The sequence below is a fragment of the Sapajus apella genome, unplaced genomic scaffold (genome assembly GCF_009761245.1).
Source record: "Sapajus apella isolate SASKATOON/1434 unplaced genomic scaffold, GSC_monkey_1.0 scaffold13, whole genome shotgun sequence".
Lineage (NCBI taxonomy): Eukaryota > Metazoa > Chordata > Mammalia > Primates > Cebidae > Sapajus > Sapajus apella.
In genome coordinates this window covers 22,435,486-22,455,920 of record NW_022436953.1, presented here as the reverse complement: position 1 = coordinate 22,455,920, position 20,435 = coordinate 22,435,486, and the positions used below count along the sequence as shown (strand labels likewise).

General features: G+C 45.7%; 1 protein-coding gene and 1 pseudogene across 1 annotated transcript; both read left to right on the top strand.

Moving 5' to 3' along the window:
• Positions 1 to 3,605: 3,605 nt before the first annotated feature.
• Positions 3,606 to 4,479, top strand: LOC116553699 (annotated as a pseudogene).
• A 2,693-nt stretch (positions 4,480 to 7,172) lies between these two features.
• Positions 7,173 to 17,551, top strand: PRDX3 (peroxiredoxin 3). The gene is made up of 7 exons (XM_032281797.1): positions 7,173 to 7,278; positions 9,227 to 9,359; positions 11,824 to 11,965; positions 12,541 to 12,676; positions 13,596 to 13,699; positions 16,226 to 16,391; positions 16,733 to 17,551. The coding sequence occupies exons 1-7, from the start codon at positions 7,243 to 7,245 to the stop codon at positions 16,784 to 16,786; spliced, it is 771 nt and encodes a 256-aa protein (XP_032137688.1). The 5' UTR covers positions 7,173 to 7,242; the 3' UTR covers positions 16,787 to 17,551.
• The last annotated feature ends 2,884 nt before the right edge of the window (positions 17,552 to 20,435 follow it).

Below are 20,435 nucleotides of genomic sequence, written 5' to 3'. Positions count from 1 at the left end.
TTTTTTTTTTTTTTTTTTTTTCTGATACGGAGTTTCATTCTTGTCGCTCAGGCTGAAGTGCAATGGCATGATCTCGGCTCACTACAACCTCCACCTCCCAGGTTCAAGTGATTCTCCTGTTTCAGCCTCCTGAGTAGCTGGGATTACAGGTGCCTGGCACCACACCTGGCTAATTTTTTGTATTTTTTGTAGAGACAGGGTTTCACTATGTCAGCCAGGCTGGTCTCGAACCCCTTACCTCAGGTGGTCTGCCTGCCTCAGCCTCCCAAATTGCTGGAATTACAGATGTGAGCCCCCACACCTGGCTAAGATGTCTTTCTAATCATAGCTAAAGTCCATTTCAGGTAGATAGGGGTTTGATAGGTGTCTGACCCTTGTGGTCACCCTTATTCCTCATAGTTAGCTTGCTTTATTTATTTATCCAGACAGCATGTCACTCTGTCACCCAGGCCCTTATTCCTCAGTTAGCTTTATTCATTTATTTATTTTTGAGATAGCACGTCACTCTGTCACCCAGGCTGAAGTGCAGTGGTGCAAACATAGCTCACTGCAATCTTGACCTCCTGAGCTCAAGGAATCCTACCACCTCACCCTCCCAAGTAGCTGGAACTACAGGCATGCACCACCATGCCCAGCTAATTTTTCTATTTTTTTTTAGAGACAGGGTCTCATCATGTTGTATGGGCTGGTGTTGAACTGCTGATCTCAAGTGATCCACCCACCTTGACCTCCCAAAATGCTGGGATTACAGGTGTGAGCCACTGAGCCTGGCCCATAGTTATCTTTAAAAGAAAAATCTGGCAAGGTTTCCTGAGTCAGAGCACAGCCCAGACACAGCAGGCACCTCGAGGCAGAAAAGGTTAAGCTACCCCGAACAGGTGGGTTCCCAGTATCTTTCTTTCCTTGCCTGCATGTCCCTCTGGCTTCCAGAAGAGCCTAATTTGAGCCTGTGTGGGGATCAGTGTTTGCACAGGTTCCTCACTCCTCACTCCTGAATGAAAGGAGGAAAAGGGCTGGACGTGGTGGCTCACGCCTATAATCCCAGCACTTTGGGAGGCCGAGATCGACAGATCACTTGAGGTCAGAGGTTCAAGACCAGCCTGGCCAATATGGTAAAACCTCGTCTCTACTAAAAATGCAAAAACTACCTGGGTGTGGTGGTGGGTGCCTGTAATCCCAGCTACTCGGGAGGCTGAGGCAGGAGAATCATTTGAGCCCAGGAGGTGGAGGTTGCAGTGAGCCAAGATTGGGCCATTGCACTCCAACCTGGGCGATAGGACGAGACTTCGCCTCAAAAAAAAAAAAAAAAAGAATTGAGGCTCTGGCCTCACACCTATAATCCCAACATTTTGGGAGGCCAACGACTGCTTGAGCCCAGGAGTTTGAGACCAACCTAGGCAACATAGGAAGACGCTTCTCTACAAAAAAGAACAAAACTAGCTGGGTTTGGTGGCACACATTTGTGGTCCCAGCTACTTGGGAGGCTGAGATGGGAGGATTGTTTGAGCCTTGGAGGTTGAGACTACAGTGAGCCATGATTGCACTGTTGCACTCCAGCCTGGATGACAGAGCAAGACCCTGTTTTAAAAACAAACAAACAAAAAACCAACAAAAACAAAAAAGAATGGGGGCTCTGCAGTCTGCTTTCAAGGTTTAAATCCTGGCTCCTTGCCATTCCACCTGTGGAACTTTGGGCAAATTACTAAACCTCCCCAAGCGTCAGTTTCCTCACCTTGGAAGTGGGGGTGATAAATTAAAAACAGTACCTGTGACCGGGAGTGATGGCTCACACCTATAATCCCTACACTTGGGGAGGTTGAGGCAGGCAAATCACTTGATGTCAGGAGTTCGAGACCAACCTAACCAACATGATGAAACCCCATCTCTACTAAAAATACAAAAATTAGCTGGGTGTGGTGGCGGGCACCTGTAATCCCAGCTATTCAGGAGGCTGAGGCAAGAGAATTGCCTGAACCTCGGAGGCAGAGGTTGCAGTGAGCCGAGATCGTGCCATTGCACTTCAGCCTGGGAGACAGAGCAAGACTCTGTCTCAAACAAAACAAAACAAAAAACAAACCAAAAAACATATCTGTGTCGCAGGGTTTGTGCAGATGGAATAGATACTGCATTCGACCCAGAGCTTGGCCTCATAGTATGGACACTGAAGATAACAGTAAACCAGAGGGGCAAAGGTCACTAGTCACTTCCACCTGCCATCTTCCCCTTCACCTTCCCAAGGTACCAGGATAGAGGATTTCTCTGTGAAGCCCTTCTTGGCCCCCTTCTCTAAAATCTGATAGCACTTCACTTGCTCTCCTCTTTTATTTAATATAACAAACGCTATGTGCCTGCTGACTGTGCTAATGCCTTTAAAGTATCTACTCATTTATTCCTCACAAAAACACTTGGGGGAAGCACTAATAACATTTCCATTTTACAGATGAGAAAATGTGCAAAGTAACTTGCCCAAGGCCATGTGCTGGCAGCTGGCAGAGCTGGTGTGTGAACCTTAGCTGTCCACCCTCATCCATTATGCCTCTTTCATGCCTCTTAAAATGCTGGACCTTCGATAGGGTTTTTTAAATTGTCCTATCAGTATTCCCTGGATATACAGACGGTTCCTCAGCAGCAGGGCCTGAGTGATCCTCTCCAGTACATGTTTATTAATGATTAAATCACATTGTTGGCCAGGCACAGTGGCTCACGCCTGTAATGCCAGAACTTTGGGAGGCCAAGGTGGGCGGATCACTTGAGGGCAGGAGTTCGAGACCAGACTGGCCAACATGGTAAAACTCAGTCTCTACTAAAAATTCAAAAATTAGCTGGGGGGTGGTTGCGGGCGTCTATAGTCCTAGCTACTCGGGAGGCTGAAGCAGGAGAATCGCTTGAACTCGGGAGGCGGAGGTTGTAGTGAGGTGAGATGGCGCCATTACACTCCAGCCTGGGCAGCAAGAGGGAAACTCCATCTCAAAAAAAAACAAAAAACAAACAAAAAAACTGCAGGCTGGTTTAATGGTACCTCATGCCTATAATCGTAATCCCAGCACTTTGGGAGCCAGAGGATCACTTGAGCCCAGGAGTTCAAGGCGAGCCTGGGCAAGATAGAGAGACCTTGTCTCTACAAAGAAAACAACCCTGCAGTATGAAGGAGAAGAGGAGATATGAGAGTGTGGGTGACGTCATCTCATGAGTCAGCTGGGGAAAATGTGCTGAGGCTGAACTTCATCAAATACACTCGCTGGGTGGTCAGAGGTACGGAAGTTCTGGGTTCTTGCCCTACCTCTCTACTTCTAGAAAGCAGTGTGACTTCAGGAAGGTCTCTTCATCTCCAAAAGGCTCAGTTTTCTGAGCCTTTTAGATCTATTAAATCACTGGAATAGGCTACAGTATATAATGTTTTAGTCTCTATTTCTTCTAAATTTTCGTCTCTATTTCTTCTAACTTTTTCTCTTTTTATTTTCTTTCTTTTTTTTGAGACAGCGTTTTGCTATGTTGCCTAGGCTGGTCTCGAATCCCTGGGCACAAAGTGATCCTCCTACCTTGACCTCCCAAAGTGCTGAGATCACAAGCATAAGCCACCATGCCTGGCCTTTTTTTAATTTTTATAAAAATTGAAATGAGTCTCTCTCCTCCTGCCGCCCAAGATGCCGAAAGGAAAGAAGGCCAAGGGAAAGAAGGTGACTCCGGCCCCTGCTGTCGTGAATCCCCTGTTTGAGAAAAGGCCTAAGAATTTTGGCATTGGACAGGACATCCAGCCCAAAGAGACCTCACCTGCTTTGTGAAATGGCCCTGCTATATCAGATTACAGCAGGGGGAGAGCTATCCTCTACAAGCGGCTGAAAGTGCCTCCTGCAATTAACCAGTTCACCCAGACCCTGGACCGCCAAACAGCTACTCAGCTACTTAAGCTGGCCCACAAGTACAGACCAGAGACAAAGCAAGAGAAGAAGCAGAGGCTGTTGGCCCGGGCAGAGAAGAAAGCGGCTGGCAAAGGGGACGTCTCCACTAAGAGACCACCTGTCCTTCGAGCAGGAGTTAACACTGTCACCACCTTGGTGGAGAACAAGAAAGCTCAGCTAGTGGTGACTGCACACAACATGGATTCCATCGAGCTGGTTATCTTCTTGCCTGCCCTGTGCCGTAAAATGGGAGTTCCTCACTGCATTAACAAGGGGAAGGCAAGACTGGGCCGTCTAGTCCACAGGAAGACCTGCACCACTGTCGCCTTCACACAGGTAACTTGGAAGACAAAGGCACTTTGGCTAAGCTGATGGAAACTATCCGGACCAATTACAATGACAGATATGATGAGGTCTGCTGTCACTGGGAGGCAGTGTCCTGGGTCCCAAGTCTGTGGCTTGCCATTGCCAAGCTCGAAAAGGCAAAGGCTAAAGAACTTGCCACTAAACTGGCTAAAATGTGCACTGTTGAGTTTTCTGCACATAAAAATAATTAAAACAATACAAATTTTCCTTCAAAAAAATTGAGATGAAATTCACCTAATATAAAATTATTTTTTAAAGTTTACAATTCATTGACATTTAGTGAATTCATAATGTTATACCCACCTGTATCTAGTTCCAAAATATTTTCATCACCACATAAGAAAATCCTGTACCTGGCCGGGCGCGGTGGCTCAAGCCTGTAATCCCAGCACTTTGGGAGGCCGAGGCGGGTGGATCACGAGGTCAAGAGATCGAGACCATCCTGGTCAACATGGTGAAACCCCGTCTCTACTAAAAATACAAAAAATTAGCTGGGCATGGTGGCGCGTGCCTGTAATCCCAGCGACTCAGGAGGCTGGGGCAGGAGAATTGCCTGAACCCAGGAGGCGGAGGTTGCGGTGAGCCGAGATCGCGCGATTGCACTCCAGCCTGAGTAACAAGAGCGAAACTCCGTCTCAAAAAAAAAAAAAAAAGAAAAAAAGAAAATCCTGTACCTATTAAATAGTCAGTCCCGGCTGGGCGCATTGGCTCACGCCTGTAATCCCAGCACTGTGGGAGGCCATGGCAGGCAGATTGCTTGAGATCAGGAGTTTGAGACCGGCCTGGCCCACACGGTGAAACCCCATCTCTACTAAAAACTACAAAAAAATTAGTTGGGTGTGGTCACACCTGTAGTCCCAACTACTCGGGAGGCTGAGGCAGGAGAATTGCTTGAATCGGGGAGGCAGAGGTTGCAGTGAGCTGAGATCCCACCACTGCACTTCATCCTGGACAATAGGGGGAGACCCTGTCTCAAATAAATAAAATAAAAAATAAATAGTCCCCATCCCAGCTCCTACCAGTCCCTAACAATTGCTGATTTACTTTCTGTCCCTTTGGAATTAACTATTTTAGATGTCTCACATAAAAGGAAATACACTATTTGTTCTTTTCTGTCTGGCTTCCTTCACTTAGCTAATGTTTTCAAAGTTCATCTGTGTTGTAGCATGTATCAGTACTTCATTCCTTTTATGGCTGAATAATATTCCATTGTGAACTACAGTACAATTTTTTTTTTTAAGACAGAGTTTTACTCTTGTTGCTAGGCTAGAGTGCAGTGGTTCGATCTAGGCTCACTGCAACCTTTGCCTCCCAGGTTGAAGCAATTCTTCCACCTCAGCCTCCCAAGTAGCTGGGACTACAGGCATTCACAATCATGCCTGGCTAATTTTGTATTTTTTTTTTTTTGGTAGAGACAGGGTTTTGCCATGTTGGTCAGACTGGTTTTGAACTCCTGACCTCAGGTGATCCTCCTACCTCAGCTTCCCAAAGTGCTGGGATTACAGGTGTGAGCCACTGCGCCTGGCCTACAGTACAATTCTGAGCTCCAAAATCATAATCTCCTTTTTTTTTTAATCATCTGCTGCCGGGCGCGGTGGCTCAAGCCTGTAATCCCAGCATTTTGGGAGGCCGAGGCGGGTGGATCACAAGGTCAAGAGATCGAGACCATCCTGGTCAACATAGTGAAACCCCGTCTCTACTAAAACTACAAAAAATTAGCTGGGCATGGTGGCGCATGTCTGTAGTCCCAGCTACTCAGGAGGCTGAGGCAGGAGAATTGCCTGAACCCAGGAGGCAGAGGTTGCGGTGAGCTGAGATTGCGCCATTGCACTCCAGCCTGGGCAACAAGAGCGAAACTCCGCCTCAAAAAAAAAAAAAAAATCATCTGCTAAACACAGACATAATTAAACAAACACAAAGAAGGAGTGAAGTGAAACAGTCGAAACACGTGTGTCTCTGCACATCCGAGGCAGTCCCTTCCACAGCTGAGAACTGGTACCCAGGGTGGTGCCTAGCAGTACCTGAGATGGTTTTAGAAAATATACTGGGTGCAGTGGCTCATGCCTGTAATCTCAGCACTTTGGGAGGCCAAGGGGGGTGGATCACTTGAGGTCAGGAGTTTGAGACCAGCCTGGCCAACATGGTGAAACCCCATCCCTACTGAAAATACAAAAACTTAACTGAGCGTGGTGGCAGGTGCCTGTAATCCCAGCTACTCAGGAAGCTGAGGCAGGAAAATCACTTGAACCCGAGAGGCAGAGGCTGCAGTGAGCCGAAATCACGCCACTGCACTCTAGCCTCGGTGACAGAGTGAGACCCTGTCTCAAAAAAAAAAAGAAAAGAAAATACCAATTCCAATATAACAATTTGTCACACTTACTGTAAGGCTACCATGTGATTTTTATCTGTGTTTGATGGGCTTGCTTCAAAGTATTGCGGTCACCACTGAACACTTGGCTTAACTAATTGACAAAAACCAAATTTTAAATTTGTCCCAATTTGGGGAAGAGAGGCCAAAATGGAAGACCACATACAATTCCGTGGTTTTCAGGCCAACAAAGCCTTGATGTGTCTAGCCCACTTACCTTATTAACGGGCTAAAACTGCATTAGTAATTAATTCCATTTCATATAGAAGCCAGAAATCTCTACCTGAGGCTGAAATAAGAAAGGGATCCTTTCACAGAAATAGTAGAAACAGTAATCCACACAAGGTTAACAAAACAGTGGGAAATATGGAAATAAATACCTAATTCCACGCCTGGATTAGTTCTTTTTTAGGTTGGGGCGACGGTAGGAAAACTACGTGTCAATTACACAAACACTCAGCCTAAAGGGGAATTTCTCCCTCAGGGTCCCCAAGAAACAGGGAGCCGGGGCTCATTCCGCCCCGCCCCCGCCCGCAGATGCCCCACCCACCACCCGTAGGCCCCGCCCCTACGTCTCTGCCCGTCCCGCGGCGCCTGCGTGCACTGAAGATGGCGGCTGCTGTGGGAAGGTTGCTCCGAGCGTCGGTGAGTGGCTGTCGGCTGGGGACAGGCGTGGAGACACTGTGGTGGCCCTGGGAACATGCTTCCCAGACAGGATCCCGCGCCTCTGGGCATGAGGGCCATTTGCTTTTCTTGGAGGGTTTCCGCGGGTAACGGACCCCGAGGCCTCCTCCCCCAGGGAAGTTTCCATGCGCCTGCGCAGAACTGCCCTACCCCCCCCCAACCCCCCCCCCCCCGCCCGCCACAAACCCTTTGCACGCTGTCTCCTCGAGTCCCTCCTCGCTCGGCGTCTGCACTCCCCAGGCCCATCTCCACTTAAGGTCCCTGCCCTGCTTCTGTCACCGACCCTGTGAACCTTGGGCAAGTGCCTTCGCCGTTCTCAGCCTGTGTACTTAAGATGGAAAGAATGCCTACGTTGCCAGGCGTGGTGGCTCACGCCTATAATCCCAGCACTTTGGGAAGCCGAGACCATCCTGGTCAACATGGTGAAACCCCGTCTCTACTAAAAATACAAAAATTAGCTGGGCATGGTGGTGCACGCTTGTAGTCCCAGCTACTCGGGAGGCTGAGGCAGGAGAATTGCTTGAACCCAGGAGACGGAGGTTGCGGTGAGCCGGGATCGCGCCATTGCACTCCAGCCTGGGTAACAAGAGCGAAACTCCGTCTCCCGAAAAAATAAAAAAAAAAAGAATGCCTACGTATTGCTATGAGCAGCCGCCTAAATACTGGATAAAAACGCGCAAAGTGCTAAAATCACAAAGGCATTCCCTCCTAACCCCGCTCCCGCGTGTTTCTGCTGCTGTTTGCTGCTTTCCTGTGGGCAGTGCCTCGTGCTCTTTTGTCTTGGTACACTTCTTTCTCGTGGTGAGGTTCTGCACAGCCCCTTTCTCTTTCTGTGTCATTTTGGACATTAAAGTTGAGCAAACCGGCAGAATGCGGTGGCTCACCCCTGTAATCCCAGCACTTTGGAGTCCGAGGCAGGCAGATCACTTGAGCCCAGGAGTTTGAGACCAGCCTGGACAATATTAGTGAGACCCTGTCTCTACAAAAAAAATAAAATAGCTGGGCGTGGTGGTGCGCGCCTGTGGTCTGAGCTTTTGGGGAGGCTGAGGTGGGAGGATCACTTGAGCCCAGGAGGTCGAGATTGCAGTGAGCCAAGATCGCGTCACTGCACTCCAACCTGGGTAAAAGAGCAAGACTCTGTTTCAAAACCAAACAGAGCCGGGCGCAGTGGCTCAAGCCTGTAATTCCAGCACTTTGGGAGGCCGAGGCGGGTGGATCACGAGGTCAAGAGATCGAGCCATCCTGGTCAACATGGTGAAACCCCGTCTCTACTAAAAATACAAAACATTAGCTGGGCATGGTGGCGCGTGCCTGTAATCCCAGCTACTCAGGAGGTTGAGACAGGAGAATTGCCTGAACCCAGGAGGCAGAGGTTGCGGTGAGCCGAGATCACGCCGTTGCACTCCAGCCTGGGTAACAAGAGTGAAACTCCGTCTCAAAAAAAAAAAAAAGAAAACCAAACAAACAAAAAAAGTTGAGTAAACATTTCCCTTGAGCCTTTTCCAGACTCCCAGAGACTGAACTTGGATCTGCTTGTTTAACTGGTTGCTGGTGCTGGAGGGGCCTTCTTTTTTTCTAAGGAAAACCTTGACATGGTAGAACATTCCCAGCAGATAGTGCTGGGAAAGGCTGAGCCAAGTCCCCTGGCTTTTGAACCCTGTGTTGCTTTTAATCGCATGGAGCTTCCGATTCTTGAATCTTTGTGTTCTTATAGTTCCCCTCCACCTTCGAGTCTCCTGGGAGAAGGGAGTGTTAAAAACATGGAGACCCAATCCATACTTTTAGAGTTTGGGGTTTTCTATTTGGTTCACAGGAACAGGGACAGCTGAAACCACCATTGGCACGATGCCCATTCAGCCTTCATTCACTAATCCAGAAAAACTTTCTAATACAAAGTTTATCTTTCCAGGTTGCCCGACATGTGAGTGCCCTTCCTTGGGGCATTTCTGCCACTGCAGCCCTCAGGCCTGCTGTATGTGGAAGAACGAGCTTGACAAACATATTGTGTTCTGGTTCCGGTCAAGCAAAATTCTTCAGCACTAGTAAGTGTTAATGTCATGTCTTGGCTGGAGCAAGGTAACAGAAACATAAACCATCGTCTCCGGACAGGGGCTCTGAACAACCCAGGCCATACATTAGACTCACCTGGGGAGCTTTCAGAAACATAACACTGCCCAGTCCCACCTCAGACAAACTAAGTCAGTCTCTGGGATGAGACCAGGACATGAAGTTTTTTTTTAACACTCACCTGCTAATTCTAATGTGCAGCCAGGGTTGAGAATCACTGAGCAAACTGCCCTTGTCACATTTCCATGTTGCTTGCCAGAGCTTTTAATCCACTGTGTTAAGGATGGGGTTACTGGGAGCTCCTGCCTTCTGGGTCTGCTGTGTCTGAAGGGGCGTGAGTGGTGGGCAGCCTGTGGGGACCAGAGAGTGCAGCTGTGCTAAGATTCAAACCTGTGTGCTGGCCTCAGGTGGCCACTTAGGAACCAGGCCTGTCTAATGGTATCTTCTGTAATCTGAGTGAAATTTAGCTGTATCTTGAGATTTACATTCCATTCTCTAGGATATGGCCTTTGCTAAGACCAGCCTCAGATAATGAGTGGTATTTGAAAATACCTTGTCTAGATTTAACTAGCCTTCGAAAAAGCACGTATTTAACATGCAATGGTTTGAGGGGATATGCTTTAGTAAAGGCTTTGTGGGCAAAGTGTTCTAAGAGGTTTCACAATTTTACTGTCCTGGAGCTTTAAAATATTTCTAGTGGTGATGTGATACCACAGGCTTAAAACTTCACTCCACTGGTTTCAAATCCCCATCCCCAGTGGCTCCTCCTGTTTCTGTTCGTGGCAGTCTCGGGCATTTTGTCACCGGATCTGCTCTGTCCTTCATTCCCAGGTAGAAGCAAGTTCTTTTCGGTTTTGACACATCTCTTGCATCCATTCCTTTCTGTTCCTTCTGTCACATCCCTCCCCTCAATACTTCTCACTAAGATCACTGAAATCGAGGCTGGGTGCTGTGGCTCATGCCTGTAATCCCAGCTCTTTGGGAGGCCAAGGCAGGCAGATCACTTGAGGTCAAGAGTTCAAGACCAGTCTGGCCAACATGGTGAAATCCCATCTCTACTAAAAATGCTTAAAAAAAAATTAGCCAGGTTTGGTATTGCGCTCCTGGAATCCCAGCTACTCAGGAGGCCGAAGCAGAAGAATCACTTGAACTGGGAGGTGAAGGTTACAGTGAGCTGAGATTGCACTCTGGCCTGGGTGACAGAATGAGACTCTGTCTCAAAAAAAATCACTGAAACCGCCTCCTAACATGTTTCCGCCTTTCTCCTGCTTCTCTTTCCCTCCTGCCAAACTAATCTTCCTAAAAACCGCCATCTCTCTTGTATCTCCTGCATAAAAGGTTCTCATGACTTTGTTACAATCTTTCCTGTTAAGAAGAGCCTGTAATTTCAACACTTTGGGAGGCAGGCAGGTGGATCACGAGGTGGAGAGATTGAGACATATCCTGGCCAACATAGTGAAACCTCATCTCTAATAATACAAAAATTAGCTGGGCATGGTGGCGCACACCTGTAGTCCAAGCTACTCAGGAAGGCTGGAGAATCGCTTGAACCTGGGAGACGGAGGTTGCAGTGACCCGAGATCGCGCCACCGCACCCCAGCCTGGCAACAAAGCAAGTCTATCTCCAGAAAAAAAAAGAAACCAGCAGCTTAGTATTGAAGGACTCTTGCAGCCTGGCCTTCAGCCATTCCTGCCTGCTGTGTCTCCACCTCTTCCCTCTGTACCTTAAACGCTTTCTGTTCTTGTTAGACTGTGCCACAGGCTGCTCCAAACACATGCCCTGTTCTTCCTTCCTGCTATTTCCTCCATGCCATCTGCCCCATCCCATCTAGACTTGACAAAATCTGAACCATATTTTAAATCCTTCTCTAGTCTCATGTCTTCCTTAATTCCATCCCTACTATCTTTGTCTTCCTCTCTTTGGTTTCCATAGCACGTGGAATTGAATTTGTGCACAATATAAAACTATAGAAGGAGAAATTACAGTCGGTCCTCTGTATCTGGGTGCTGCATCTGTGGTTGGTTGAATCAAAAATATTTGGGGTGGGGGAATGGATGGTTGTGTCTCTACTGAACACATAGACTTTTTTCTTGTCATTCCCTAAATAATACAGTTTAACAGCTATTGACATAGCGTTTACATTGTGTTAGGTATAATTAGTAATCTAGAGATGATTTAAGTATACTGGAGGGTGTGTGTAGGTTATATGCAACTCACCATTTTATGTAAGAGACTTGAGCACGTATGGATTTCCATATCCTAGAACCAATCCCCTACAGGTGGCAAAGTATGACTCTAAGATGTACAGTTGAATCGAATGTTTTGATTTATACTACTAAGCAGTTTATACTACTAATTAATTATGAGACGTTTAAATAAAACCATAGGTGCTTGACGTAGCAAACGATGAACTACATATGAGTGTGGGTTTTTTCCAGGTTCCTCATACCATGCACCTGCTGTCACCCAGCATGCGCCCTATTTTAAGGGTACAGCCGTTGTCAATGGAGAGTTCAAAGACCTAAGCCTTGATGACTTTAAGGGGAAATATTTGGTGCTTTTCTTCTATCCTTTGGATTTGTAAGTGTAATTTCTATGATGCTTTTGTGTCATTCTGAGAGCAAGCACGTATCCTGTTTCCACACTGAATTGTCTAGCCCTAGATACTTTTGTGAAAGGAAGAGTTCTTCCTGACCCTTTATCACTGATGGCCTTGTTGATTACAGCTTGGATCTGTAGCTTGTTTACAAGTGATAAATTTCAGGGGTGGGATAGGGCAGCTTTCCTTTTCGTGTGACTGTGTCTCTGGAGCAGTGCCTCTCTAAGCCAGTCCATGAAAAAGTTTCCACCGGTGTGGGGAAAAAGGAGAAAAGTAGGCATAATAAAATGATTTTGTACATAAAGCAGCTTTATTGAACTATTATTTTTTTTTCTTAAAATGTGTGTTCCCTTTCTCCAGTTTTTGATACAGTTCCTAAAATAAAAAGGCGAGGGGAGGTAGTAGTACTTTTGCCAGCACAATGCGATAGTCCAGTGAGGACGGTTAACCATTTTGCCTTTTTTACCCTTGGCAAGTTGAACTAATTTTAGACTACTAATTGTTAAAATCCATGTTTTTAAATTCTCTAATGAGAATTTCTATCCTTTTTTTCCAGCACCTTTGTGTGTCCTACAGAAATTATTGCTTTTAGTGACAAAGTTAACGAATTTCACGACGTGAACTGTGAAGTTGTTGCAGTCTCAGTGGATTCCCACTTTAGCCATCTTGCCTGGATAAATACACCAAGAAAGGTATAGCATTGTTCCCCTAGCTTTTGCTCTTAGAAACTTACTTGGAAGAATCTAAATTTCTGGCTGTGCTGCTGTACTATCAAGATCAAATTACTCAAGGTTTTTTGTTGTTGTTGTTGTTTGTTTTTTGGTTTTTTTTTGAGACGGAGTTTCACTTTTGTTGCCCAGGCTAGAGTGCATTGGCACAATCTCGGCTCACTGCAGCCGCCGCCTCCCGGGTTCAAGCAATTCTCCTGCCCCAGACTCCCGAGTAGCTGGGATTACAGGGATACACCACCACCCCCAGCTAATTTTGTATTTTTAGTAGAGACAGGGTTCTTCATGTTGGTCAGGCTGGTCTTGAACTCCCGACCTCAGGTGAGCCACACGACTTGGCCTCCCAAAGTTCCGTGATTACAGGTGTGAGTCACCGGGCCCAGCCTACTCAAGGTATTTTTTTAATTCTCCATGTTTATGTTTGAGAAAATAGTCTTTAAAAGAATGCTCTAAGAATTAGAAAAGGCACCTGTAGTCCCAGCTACTCAGGAGGCTGAGGCAGGATGATTGCATGAGCCCAGGAGTTTGAGGCTGCAGTGAGCCGTGATTGCGTCATTGCATTCTAGCCTGGTGATAGAGTGAGACTCTGTGTCTTTAAAAAAGAAAAAAATTGCAAAAGTTCTGTAAGCCAGGTTTAAATCTTCCTTCTACCCCTTTCTAGCTGTGACCTGGAACAAGTTACTTTTTTGTGCCTTAGTTTCCTCATTTTGATAGTATGTACTCCAGGGTGGTTTCAAGGAAGCAGTAATAGAATAGCAGTACTGGGCCCAGTAACTACTGTTTACCTATTGCCGTTATTGTTGGTCTAAACATTGTGGTACACAGTCAAGAATGTTGTGAGACCACACAGTCTAACAGTCAGTCATGTTTGCATTTTTATTAGAATGGTGGTTTGGGCCACATGAACATCGCACTCTTGTCAGATTTAACTAAGCAAATTTCCCGAGACTACGGTGTGCTGTTAGAGGGTCCTGGTCTTGCACTAAGGTAAGATCCTGTTTCTGATGAACTTAAGATTATTTTTCATGTTTAGTATCATTCTACTTAGGGGATTTACGTCAACCTTCGTAAAGCATGTTTCAAACCAGAAGATCCTGGCTGGGCATGGTGGGTCACACCTGTAATCCTAGCACTTTGGGAGGCCAAGGCAGGAAGATCACTTGAGCTCAGAAGTTCAAGATCAGCCTGGGCAACATAGTGAGACCTCATGTCTATTATACTAAAAAAAAATAAAATTTATAACAATAAAATCAAAAAATCCTTGATTTTAGTCTTTAATAAGCACTGATGAAATGCCTCCTGCAAGCAAGGGTTGTTGGTCTCTCAGAAATGCTGAGACATGCATGTCCCCTCCACCACCCTGGGTCTCTTTCTGAAGAAGGCTGCCTGCATCTCGAGGCCACACTGCTTCATACTCCCTAACTCGGTGGGAGCCACTTCCATGCGGGGACAATCCTGACAATGAAGCCATCAGACTGTTTGGAGAAGCGGGGACTAGCAGGGTAAGAGGTAGTCTCTTGGAATGGTGACCATCTTCATCCCTGGAACCAAAGAGTCCTGGGTTTGATTTTTTTTTTTTTTTTTTTTAAACTCAGCTACTTAATAGCTGTGTGACTTTGGGCCAGTGATTTAACCTTGTTGAGCCCCAGTTTTCCCATAACTAAAAGGATGTACCTCACAGGTGGGTGTGAGGATTAAATAAGTGACACAGCCAGAGTTTTTAGCATAGTTCCTGGCAGCAGCTATTAGGACTTCTGTCCGAGAATGTCATTTCTATTTGTATTCAGTCTCTTATTAAACCTTTATTCCTTTGAGTGAAAAGCTTTCAGTCCTCAGCAGCCCCACATTCAAACATAACATTCCTGGGACAGATGAGAACTTGGGCCTTAGAGTTGACATCTTGAAGTCTGCTGAGAATAGGAGTGAAGGAGGGGTTGTGCAGAACTTGACATCCAGGAAGGGAGGGCCTCCCTTTCATGTGCCTCACAGTTTTTCTGGGGTCTGGTCTGCTTGAAGCTGGAGTGCAGTGGCACAATCTCAGCTCACTGCAGCCTTTGCCTCCGAGGTTCAAGCCAATTCTCGTGCCTTAGCCTACTGAGTAGCTGGGATTATAGGCACACACCACCACACCCAGCCAATTTTTGTATTCTTAGTAAAGATGGGGTTTCACCATTTTGGACAGGCTGGTCTCAAACTCTTGACCTCGTGATCCACCCACCTTGGCCTCCCAAAGTGCTGGGATTACAGGCATAAGCCACTGCACCCAGCAGGCCATTTTTTTTTTTAACTTTAAAGAGATTATCAAACAAAAGCCTAGCTCTTTCAGAATTGGCAATAGCCAGAGAAAGAGTACTGGCTGTTTTTCCCCTAGGCTTCCCTTCCCTATGAGGACTTACTAATTTAATTTTGCGGTTACCTCTGTACCGGTTTTAATATCGAGATTAGCAAGAGAGAGAATCTGAGTCTGGCTTGTAAGATAAGACTTTCAGGAGTCTGTCAGCCCTGCTGTGTCCCAGCTCTCCCTCTGTTTCTATTGGTGGACTTCAGCTGGCTGCAACCTCTGGGAGCAGTTTCACCTCAAACCCGAGGCCCCCAATGCCAGACCCAGGGATGGAGAAGGACGTTTTTACCCTGAGTTTTCTCTAGCTTGCCTTTTCCATGAGTGAGTGACACCCAGAATTCCCACATTCTTTTAAGACTGTTAAAAACTTTAGGTTAAATAGCTATATACGTGTGGTCACAGCTACTTGGGAGTCGAAGGTGGGAGGATCAGTTGAGCCAGAAGTTGGAGGCTACAGCATGCTGTGATTACAACTGAGAATAGCAGTGCACTCCAGTGTGGGCAATATAGTGAGACTCTATTTAAAACAAACTCCCAGGCTAAACATACCTGCATCTGTCACAGTAACACCAACACCGAAGGTAAACACAGACCACTGTGGTAGCATGGTCATCTCATTACATGCTACTACATAATTAAAAGTGATGGTCATGGTTTTCTGTTCTGCGTGGACTTAGAACCTGTACATTTTTTGTACAAAGATTTTTTTTTCCCGTGGGATTTCCCCCCATTTACCCAAGAATTCATTAATAATAAACAGTTATTGAAGACAGATAAAATACTTCTCTGTCTCTTCCCATCTGCCTATGAGTTTCTTGCCAAGATGTGATACAGCAGCTCAAAGAATGCTTGTCAAGTGACTAATAAAGTCTTCGCGCTCTCTAGTTCAGTGACTTTCCAATACTGTTGACATTCAGGGAAGTGTATGAATTTGTAAATGTGACCATACTGCATGTTTTTTATGGTGACCTGGTCCAGTCCTGCCGTTGTTAAAGCATCTGTCATCAGTAAGAGACGACAAGCTTTTTGCACAACAGTGAAAACCCCACCTTTAAGGATATGATCATGCTTAACAAATAGTAAAAGGAGAATTAAAGACCTAAAAGGGAAGAGTTGGGACTGTTCTAGTTCTGGTACTGTTGAGGCACTAATGAGGATAAATTATCTTGCAGAGGTCTCTTCATAATTGACCCCAATGGAGTCATCAAGCACTTGAGTGTCAATGATCTCCCAGTGGGCCGAAGCGTGGAAGAAACCCTCCGCTTGGTGAAGGCATTCCAGTACGTAGAAACCCATGGAGAAGTCTGCCCAGCGAACTGGACACCGGATTCTCCTACAGTAGGTTTTGTTCCCCAAAAGCAGTGAGGTCCATGTTCTCTCGCCTCAAGAGCTATTGACCTGTAATATCCACAAAAGGGAGCCCTCCCTTGGAGCAAGCGTCCAGATGATGTGCAAATGAGTGAAGCTGCTGTGGGGCAGAAGGCGTGGGGTGGGGAGGAGCCAGGAACCAATGATCAGGGACAGGTAGGCTTTAATGAAACTTGTGTCTATATGTTTTAAAGGAAACAAATCTTTAAAAGTTTAAAGAACTTTAGGTTAAAAATGGGGAGATTGCCACTCATTTTGGGACTATTATTGTAAAGTCATAGTTACCTAATGAAATGTTTTTATATTTTCAGATCAAGCCAAGTCCAGCTGCTTCCAAAGAGTACTTTCAGAAGGTAAATCAGTAGATCACTCGTGTGTCTGCACCTTCTCACCCCAGAGAAGAACCACAGTTGAAACCTGCTTTTATCATTTTAAAGATAGTTATTTGTAGAAGGCAAGGAACCAATTATGCTTGTATTCGTAAATATTGCTCTAAATGTTTTGTTGTAATACTGGCTAAGACCTTTTAAACATAGGTAGTTACTAGTATAACGAGTCCTTTATTGGTGACATCTTGGCGGCTAGCTAGCTAGTTTCTACAGAACATAATTTGCCTCTATAGAAGGCGATTCTTAGATCATGTCTTCAATGGAAACAGTCTTCTGTTTTAGCCTTACCTGAATCTTGCCTATTTCAAAGTAGAGCAACACTCATTGAAAACTTCTGATCAAGGGTCCTGAAATTTTCATCTTTAATGTCTTTGTATTAAACTGAATTTTCTTTTAAGCTGCCAGTGATCACAATTTTCAGTTATTATCAGCTGTCTAACTCCTGCAATGAATGTTTATGTGATTGAAGCAAATGTGAATCATGTTATTTTAAAAGGCGGCAGAGTGACTTAACTATCATGCATGATCCCTCATCCCTGAAATTTATAGTCATTTTATTTTATTCATTAGCTAATTTTGTCTATGTAAATTTCTAGATATTGATTAGTGTAATTGATTATAAAGGATATTTGTTGAATCTAGGGATTGCATTTTGAAATTATAATTATTTTCTTTGCCGAAGTATTCAATGTAAAACATATAATAAAAATAAACATATTTTAAAATACTTGCATTTTAGCATCATTACCTGTTGGATCAGCTTATTCTGGGCTCTCCTTTCCTTCTCAGATTATATCAACAAACATTTATTGAGCATTTACCTCAGTGGCCACAAAGAGAGTAAGATGCTGGTTCCACACTCAAGGAACTCAGGGGCAAGACAGATAGGGAAACATTTACTCATTGTTTCAGTAAATCCTTGAAGGCCTACCCTGCACCAGATGCTGTTTAAGAGGCTCAAGAGTGAACAAAGGACAGACACCTGCTTTTAAGCGCTTAGATTCTAGGGGGGAAGCACAATACATGTAGTAAAGTGTTTGGAAGGAAGCTAATGTGGAGTGAAGCTCTGCTGAAGCAGAGTTGTGGATGTTCTAGATGGGGTTGTCAAGGAAGGCTTTAAGGGAAAGTCTGTCTCTCTGGATCAGTTTTCTCATCTGTAAAATGAGGACAATAATTGTACAGGTATTGATCAACTTACGACCTATGCAACTTACGACCATTCGACTTTACAACCACAATCGCTGGCCACGACTGCTCCGCGTCTGGCAGTGCAAACGTTGCCCAGCTGGGCCTACGACAGTGCGGACCAGCTTCCAGCAGCACTACCATCTCCGCGTACACGATTTCAACTGTTATCCCAGACTCGGTACAGCAATTTGTGTTTTGTGTCTTGAATATTTTTCATCAAACCCCTCCCAATAAACTTCTTATACATTTCGAAGCAGTGGACCCAAACATCGAACGATTTGCAAGGATTGAATGGATGGCGCACAATGTGTTTCATCCGTATCGTGAAATTTATGAGGAAAAAAACCATACAATTCAGACAAAGCTCACCATGTTTATGAAAAAAAACATCTCCGGTAACCCCAACTGCTGCCTCAGATGACGACATCAACGATCCGCAGCCAAGCACCAGCGGCCAATAAAATGTTTCGTACATGTTTATATATTTTGATAGGTTTTGCAATTGGGAAAATGTTTCCTATGGTATTTTTTACACCTGTATTTTGTAATTTTGTATGTTTTGCAAATATTAAACCAGCTGTACTGGTAATGCAGTGTTTTACTTAAACCTGACGAATGTAAAAATAAGAAACAAAATGGTGTAGAGGTGATAAAAATGGCATAAAATGAACAAAGAAAATTATGATATATAATAGTGAAAGAAAATTATGATAAAATATGACTTAAAGATTTTTATAACATCATTTCACAGTACTGTACATATAGCCTACTCAACTTATGACCAAATCGGGTTACGACCGGTCTGTCAGAACCAATTGTGGTCGTAAGTCGAGCACTAGCTGTACCTGTCTCGGAGTTTTGATGAGCATCAAAGGAGAGAAAATGTGTAGAAAGTGAGAGCGTTAAGGGGATAAGAGGCTTCCAGGCAGAGGGCAGGGAAAACACAAAGGCCCTGATGCAAGAGCGGCTCAGAACGGATGCAGACTTAATGGTGACTAGGGCGGTGGTGGGGTGCCAGAGTGCCTTTTGGCCAGGCCAAGGACTTTAGGTTCTGTTCTAGGGTGGGGAATATAAGGAAGATTTTGAAAAACAGGGTGACATCAACTTGTTCTAAGAGAATTACTCTGGTTCCTTGGTTAAGACTTGACATAGCCATCCAAAGTGAGGAAGCAGGCCAGCAGGCCAGCTTTGTGACATCCGGGAAGGTAGAGACAGCAGAATAGTACAGCATGCTGCATACTGCACTGGTGCTGCAGATGGATTTCTGCAGCATAACGGGAACATTGAGGAGTTGGAGGGGGTACCTTACTCAACTAGGAGGGTCAGGGAAAGCTTCCTGGAAGAGGAGATAAAACCTTGGAGATTAAGAAAAGTGAGCTAGGCGAACTGAGCGAATGTAGAAACAGAGGAGTCACACAGGCCTGAAGGACACCGCTAGCCAATTTCCTGTTTCTGGAGAGGCAGGGCAAAGGAAGGAATCAGCCTGCTGGGGGTTAATGGCCCATACTGGGCACTTCTGAGTGGCCCAGTGCTGTGTTAAGGGATGTTTTATCTCCTTTGATCCTAAACAAATCCCTGAGATAGGTACAATTGTTATCCTCATTTTGCGGATGAGAAATAGACTTTGAGATACTGACTTGGCCGGGCGCGGTGGCTCAAGCCTGTAATCCCAGCACTTTGGGAGGCCGAGGCGGGTGGATCACGAGGTCAAGAGATCGAGACCATCCTGGTCAACAAGGTGAAACCCCGTCTCTAATAAAAATACAAAAAACATTAGCTGGGCATGGTGGCGCGTGCCTGTAATCCCAGCTACTCAGGAGGTTGAGGCAGAATTGCCTGAACCCAGGAGGCGGAGGTTGCGGTGAGCCGAGATCGCGCCATTGCACTCCAGCCTGGGTAACAAGAGCGAAACTCCGTCTCAAAAAAAAAAAAAAAAAAAAGAGATACTGACTTAGCCAAGGGCACACAACTTGGTGGTGTGCTGGGACCCCTAGACCAGGACTCCGGAGGCCGCCTGAATACCCTAAGCACACTGCGGCTTCCGTGAATTCAAGTGCTCACACACAGCTCCCACCCTCTCCGGTGCTAGGGAAGAGCAGGTGGGAGGAGGAAGGGAAGGCGGATTTTTCTTTACAAATGGTCCCTACTTGACCTGGTACTCAACAAAAGGAACTGGATTTGCCCCAACACTGGAAAAAAAAACCTGTCGGGCTGAGGGATAGTGCACTGTACCCAGGGCCCTGTACTTGATTTGATGCTCTGCTGTTACTCTTGAAATTCTCGGTAACTTGAATAAGGGCATCACATTTGACCTTTTCTCTGGGCTGAGCACTTGACGCAGCCGGCCTGGCAGCAACACCAGGCACACCGGAATTCGCAGGCAATGGGAGGGATTTTCGAGGGTAATGACCACGGGAAGGGCGCGGCAGGACCTCAG